Raw genomic sequence first — 7,018 nt, 5'->3', positions numbered from 1 at the left:
CTTGAAGGCTTCTTCACTTTATGTCTGACAGTCGATGCCAGCTGTTAGCAGAACACATACACATGGCTTCTCCACTGCTGCCTGGGCTGCTTCATAGTATGGTGACTGGGTCCCAAGAGACAAGAAGTAGAAGCTGCTAATTCTGAAATCCGAGATAGAGACTGGCATAGCCACATTCTACTGATCAGTCAAGAGTCCAGATAAGGCAGAGAGTAAGAGACATCACCTCTCTAAGAGGCTATGCTTTAAAATCCCCAACTATAAAATTTTTGAAATGGCATAACCACATGATGAATGCCTGTTGTTTCAGTGAGCCAAGCCTCTTCTGCCAGACAAGGGTTCTGTGAGGGGGGTCTTTAAAAAGCTCATGGAAAGTACATATTAAAAAAAAAAATTCATGCATGGATTTCAAATTGTTTCTGCACCAAAATAAATTCGTACTTTAATTCCTTTTTTCCGTGATCATTTTAAAGACCCCTCATAGAACACTTGTCTTCCTTTTAGGGATCCTCTTTTTGCCTCCACCCTCACAGGCCCCATGACATGCTCTACCACCACTTGGAGCATGCCCAAGAATAAAACTGGTTCCTGGTAACAGCTTTTGAGCCCCTGGGTCTCCCTGCATCTACCAGACTTTACAATTCATTAGCCTCTACAATTCATGAGCCTCCTGCTTAAGCAAGTCTTCATTTCTGTAACTTGTAGCCAAAAGTTCTCAGTACATTCTCCTAAGTGTGGCTATGGAGATTAAAATGTGAAGATTAAAATGTGCCCTAAATATAGGGCACATGTGCTCACCAGAGAGACAGAAAGCGAGAAATCACCCCCCCCAGGGGGGATGGCCACTCCACAATCCCTTCTCCTCCATTCGGCTCTCGGGCATGCACGCACACATGCCCAGTGTGAGTTTAAGCCACCAGGTCCAAGACTCAAACCGCAGTCAACTACATGGGAGTCCAGCGACATAGCCATTACGCCCAACTGAAGGCATAATGGCCAACACTTTACTGCTGGTCCCAGTAAAATTTACCTTTTAACACCAAGTGTTCATGAAATAATTATTGTTATGGGATAATCTTATGAAGAATCTGGCCAAAGGCGGATGGATTTTTAATTTGCCTAAAGCCCTAGTGAATCAATGACCCAACCTATACCTGACCCCAAGATGCCTGTTCAGCATCTCAGGCCCTGCTCTGCCTGCTGTGTTTCTGTGGTCTTGACAGGCTCACTGCATGTGATGTCCTTATGTCTCAACTTAGCAATTAGATAGGTACCCACAGTTCCTTGCCCATAAAAGACATTACCACAAGCTATCATGTTACTGTGTCCAAATAGTTTAAGATCTTACCATTAAGAAGAATTTGGGCTTAACCATGTCACTTGTTTTGGCCATAAAACATGACATCAGCTGGATCTTTAAAAGCACTTGTATACTGGGGCTTATTCTTTCTTGTTGACTTTGGAACCCAGCTGTGATGTGAAGAATCCCAAGTCAGCCAGCCAAATACTCGAAACACGTGGCCCAACTGCCTCTGTGGCCCAGCATCCTCATGTGGGCAAGGCCATCTTTGTGTAGACCCCAGCTGATGCTAGCCACCTGAGAGCCTACCAAAGGTAAGGAGACCAAGCTGAGTACAGCCGAAACTGGCAAGTCAATGAGTCAGGAGAGAAAATGTTGGTTTCTGGGGACTAGCAGATGGCATAAAGGTTACATCACTGGGCTCCCGTAGTTGACAGCGGTTTGGGTCTCAGACATGGTGACTTAAAACTCATGCCGGGCGCATATGCATGCATGCCCAAAATCCCAAGAGGAGAATGGAGAAGGGATTGTGGCATGACCATCCTCCCTGGGCGTTGATTTCTCGCTTTCTGTCTCTGTCTCTCTAGTGAGCATACACACCCTACAGCAAAAATCTCTCTCAAAAGAAAGGAAAGAAAATGTTGGTTACTAAAGCAGTTTTGGAGTGGTTTGCTGTAATAACTGATAGAAGGCCCTCTTTTATCCCTGTCTAGATCAACTTCTCATTTTCATAGCCGAAGAAACAGATCTAGCAAGGAATAAAACTTTCCCAAGTTCCCCACCTTGTTAGCAGCACTATGGGGAGAAGCCTGTATTTACTAGATAGTTCCCCATCTAGTAAATCCACTGGCTACTATACTCTTTCAAGATGGCTACTAAGATCAAATATGAGGCTTCATATCTTATAAACATCTAAACAAGATCAGTCCTTCGAGCAGAACCTGGTCATCACATTTCTTTACCAGCAGTGGCATGGGAGATGCCCTTGTTGGACCCGGACTTAGAGGAGGGAAGGCATGTATGTGCAGGGCTTTGGATGTAAACCTCTCAGTTAAGGGCCCAAAGGTGAGCCTTGGAGGGTATGAAGTAGTCTAGGGACTTTTCTTGGGTGGTAGGACAGAACTCCCTGTTTTTCTTAAGGCCCTCCAAGCCTGAAGGCTTATAAATGGTGGCTGGAAGAAGGGCTGCCCAGTGATAAAGTCATGAGACAATAAAGACTTTCCTAGAGGTGTCCCTACCAAGGGGAGCCTGTCCCAAACCCAGCTTCCATCCTCTAGCAAAACCTGGAGCTGAAGCCCAGGTGGCAGAGGCTATGCTACAGAACTGATGGCTTGAAACTGGGAACTTTAAATAAGGACTCCAGCAGGCCTACAAATTTTGAGGAACACATAAAGATGTAGGGTTTCACACAAAGATGTCGGGAAACAAACTCCTTTCTGATGATGAGACTGAATGTCCTGTGTTGGGGGAAGGCCCCTATCCCCGCACAAAGAGGGAAGGGGCAGTTATTATAGAGCAGTCAGCTGACCTAGGGGACCTCTCAGAGAGATGACACTAGAACACCTGCTCGCAATGAGTGGGGTGTTTCCTAGGTGGAAAAAGCAGAAATGAGAGGAACATGTGCCAGGCCTGGAACAAAGCTTGTTCTGGGTGCTGCTGCCCACAAGACCAGTCAAGTGGCCATGTTTGTTCCACCAAGCTCACTGGACTGGAGTGTGTACTTGTATCCCATGAATGACTCAGAAAGACCTGCTATGGTAGTTGACTCTTGAGAACTTGAACATGAGGAAAATGGATCAAAAATGGATCAACTTGCTGAGGGGAGTAAAAGGGATAGGGTGCAGTTAAGAGGATACGATGGGCCAAGTATAAGCTATGAAGAAGTGAAAGTTTGACAGAAATCAGACAGTTGTTAGAGAACAGAATAAACGTGCAGACATGCAGCCCGAGACAGGCAGACAAGCCGCAGGTACCTAGTGCAACCTTCTTACCACCATGAGGCTACTGGAGCAGAGCTGTATTCCTTGCTACCAAAACTGCCTAGAGTGTGAAGGTCTTGTGTGTATGTCCAGGTGGAGTGGAGAGGGAGCAGAAAAAAGGGGTTGTAGGGACCAGCAGTTAGCATAATGGCTATGTTGCTGAACTCCCACGTAGTTGACTGTGGTTCGAGTCCCGGACCTGGTGGCTTAAACTCACACCAGGCGCGTGTGCATGCGTGTGTGCCCAAGATCCCAAGAGGAGGATGGAGGAGAAGGGATTGCAGTATGGTCATCCCCCCTGGAGGGTGATTTCTCACTTTCTGTCTCTCTGGCAAGTGCATGTGCCCTATAGCAAAAATCTTTCCCAAAAAAAAGAGGGGTGGTGACAAGAGCCTGAGAGGCGAAAGCAGACAGGAGCCTGCATGCATATTCAGAAACAGGGAATCTGTCCTGAAATGAGGAGTAGTCAGTGAAGGGTTTCATGCAGAGAAGAGAGACATTTCAGAAATAACACTATAATGGGTGGTGGAAAACAGCACAGAGGAGAAGTTGGAGAATCGAGGCTGGTGAGAGGACAGACTCCTTGTGAAAAGACCACTGTGTTCTAAGCCAGGATAGAGAAAGTAGAGGATGTATGGGATTCTAGAATAATTTTAGAGCTGAGAAAGACCAGATTTAGCGAGAAGCTGAAGAAATGAGGCCTCCACCTGTAACTGGATGAGGCCTAGATGGATCAGTATCAGGCACCCTAGAAAACATTCCCTAGTAGGGAAGAGTGAAAGAGGTAAGAACAGGAGGGTACAGCAGGCTGGAAAAGCCAGGATATCTTTGTGAGAAAACACATCCCATCTCAGAGCAGACTGGGATCCAATCTCTTTATTGTCAGGCTCCCCACCCTGAGGCCCCCCTTCAAACCTATAGAAAAAACACAAGCCTGGGAGGGCCTTTGGAAGGGAAGGCAGAGTGTGAGGAAACCCCTGTGCTCTGGCCTGGGCAGTGCAGGTAGGCAGGGTGCATGGCGAAGGGGTAGGCCAGTAACTCCACCTGCAGAGGATGTGACACTGGTAGGGATGAGTTGGGATAGGAGGTGCCTGCTGCCAGCTCTCCTCTGGTACCCGCTGGGGGGTGGCATCCAGTGGTGTGGCACCTGGCTTGAGGCCTGGGGTAACGATGCCCTTCTCCTGCTGGTGGCCATTGCTCCTGTCAGGCTGAGAAAGAGAGACAAAAAAAAAAAAACTAAGGCTGAGAGGAAGAGACTCTGGTGTTCTTGATAACAGGGGTAGGGAAGAAAAAAAGGAAGGGTGCCTGATGTCTGTAGGCAGAGGTATGCCTGCACTCTGGCCTGATAATTTTCTGGCCATACAACCTTGAGCAAGTCTCACCCCCTCCCTGAGCTTACATTTTCTCACCTGAGTCCCTGCACCTCACCTGTGAATTGGCTCAACAAGGTAAGATTAGCCTCTCAGGTAAAAACAAACCATGAAGTTCCAAGAGAAAAGACTGCATGCGTGGAATTTTCTAAACCTAACTCTTCTGGAAGGCCTTGCTGATGGAGCACCTCACAGCCTAAGTGTGTCATGTACAGATACCTCCCTCCACCCGAGCCTGTCTTAACTCTGAACATGGACCCAAGGGAATGGATCAGAGAGTAGGTAGTGTGAGGTGTGGCCTGCCTGCATCTAGGGCAGGAGGGAGCAGAGTGGTAAGCAGTGGACCGAGTGGGCTTTGAGGTCAGATTCCACAGGGTTCAAACCTAGGCTCCACCAATCTCCCTTGGGATCTTGTGAGATAGGTGGTATTTCCCTGTATGCTCCAGTGCCTCATTCCCATATCTGCTCTACTGGCATAATCACAACCTTTCAGGGATAAGATTCAATCATGTAAAGCAAACGCAGCTCCTTCCACACAGGGAATTTCCTTCTCACAACATGATTGAAGTCCCTAAGCCTGGCAAGTAAGATCCTTGGCAATCTCCTTTCTCTGGTGGTGAATATTGTCATCTCCTTTCTATGCAGAGCTGGGACAGCAGCCACAGGACGCTCTTGGCTCACCAATCACTGAGAATTGCCACGGCTCTGTGCCTCTACTAAGGCTATTCCCTCAGTGTGGAATGCTTTTCCTTCAATAATCAAACCATCCCACCATCGTCTCTCCCACCACCGTGGCTGCCCTCTATGGCAAGACTGCTCACTCTGAGTGGCAATGGTTAGCATTTTCCTCCACCAGACTAGGAGCTACTCAAGGGTGGGAATAGGTAATATGGCACAGGGTGTGCTGAAACTCTTGTCAGGCAGGCCCAACTATCCCATCTGTGGTACCACCACGGGTCTGGCAGGATGGCTTGATATGGAGGGGCATTCATTCTGAGCACAGTGCTGCCCTATCAGGTGTGCTTCGTGATACTTCCTCCCTGACCTAGGGACAAGGATGACTTTCACTGCACTGCTTCCCCATATCCTGCCCACCAAGACTCCGTACCTGCACCAAGACTCCGTACCTGCTTACTGCAAGGCCCCATCTTCTGCATCTGTGTCCTGGCTGTGTTCCTGATGGAGAGGAGACAAGAAGAGAGTACACATCACTCCCTGAAAGCTCTGACTTGCACCCCACCATCTATGCAGAAAGACCCAAAGATGGGATTTGAGCAGGCTGAAAATAATGCCTTGGGGTCTGATGAGCTCTCTATCTTTGGTACACAAAAGTATGGTTTAGGACCTTTCTAGACACTGGCCCAAAAGAATGTGACAAGACTAGGTTCAAAGAAGGAGAGATGAGCTGGGTATGAGGAGGACCTTTTGCCTTTCATGGTCATGAGCTCATCTATGCTTGTGCTGAAGCCCAGCAGGGATTGAAGGGAGTTCCAGACCAGGCTCAGTCCTTATTTCCTATGAGGCCCTGGGCAACTAGATCCCTCTGAGCCTGTTTCCTCATGGGATTAAAATATGGGAACAGCAATACTTTGCACAGCTCAGGGCTGTTGTTGACGTTAAACAACTTGGGCTACCCTCCTACCCAATATAAGCTTCTGGTCAGATGGCTTCCCAGGTTCAACTCCAGAAACTCCATTAACAGAAAGGGTCCCCCCTCTTATGAGACAGCTCACTTCACACGCAGCAATGGTTCTGAGAAAATTTTCATATGGAGTTGACACCCACATCTCCCCCATGGCTTCCCCTTAGCCACTCCAATAATGCTCTCTGGAACTCTGAGACTGCATGTGCTCCTTTGAGACCAATTCTCCAATTCATGTGGAAAATGGAGCTAGAAAAGGTCCTGAGCTTGAGAAAGGTCTGTCCCAGTCCTCAGTGAGATTTCTGACTGGTAGCTGAAATAGTCAAGTACCCCATGCTCATTCTTCCCTTCCTCCAGGTCTAGAATCCCTGAGATGGAGAGAAGAGGGAGCTTGCAGGGGGCAAAGCATCTCCGAGGTTTCCCTGTTCCCCCCTGCCATCCCCCGGTAACGAGGAGTATAAACTCCAGCCCCAGCCCCTCCCAGTCCTGCCCCTGGCTGGGCCCTCACCAGCTCTTCCTCGCTATGTGTCAGCAAACCCTCCTCATCGCCGTCGTCTCGGGCCTGTGCTTCTGCTGCCTGTGGTGTGCCTGCCTCAGAAGTCGTGTCCTCTTTGGGAGCTGCTGGCCGGCTGCTGCTGTCACTATTGCCACTGACAATGCCACTGCCACCACTGTTGCTGCCACCACCACTGCCACCACCGCTGCCACCCCTACTGCCTCCAATGCT

At 48.6% G+C, this 7,018-nt stretch overlaps 1 protein-coding gene across 1 annotated transcript in view; it reads right to left on the bottom strand.

The window, feature by feature from the left end:
- Positions 1-4,140: 4,140 nt before the first annotated feature.
- Positions 4,141-7,018, bottom strand: part of RALY (RALY heterogeneous nuclear ribonucleoprotein) — a 112,097-nt gene continuing 109,219 nt past the window's right edge. Inside the window, exons 8-10 of the mRNA XM_006144017.3 lie at positions 6,800-7,008; positions 5,777-5,825; positions 4,141-4,487 (exon numbers count right to left, since the gene is read on the bottom strand). Coding sequence (XP_006144079.1) covers positions 5,781-5,825; positions 6,800-7,008 — 254 coding nt within the window. The 3' untranslated portion in view covers positions 4,141-4,487; positions 5,777-5,780. The remainder of the gene's footprint in view (positions 4,488-5,776; positions 5,826-6,799; positions 7,009-7,018) is intronic.

The sequence above is a fragment of the Tupaia chinensis genome, unplaced genomic scaffold, assembly GCF_000334495.1.
Source record: "Tupaia chinensis unplaced genomic scaffold, TupChi_1.0 Scaffold000115_1, whole genome shotgun sequence".
In the NCBI taxonomy this organism is placed as follows: Eukaryota; Metazoa; Chordata; class Mammalia; order Scandentia; family Tupaiidae; genus Tupaia; species Tupaia belangeri.
This window is presented reverse-complemented; position numbering and strand designations above follow the sequence as displayed.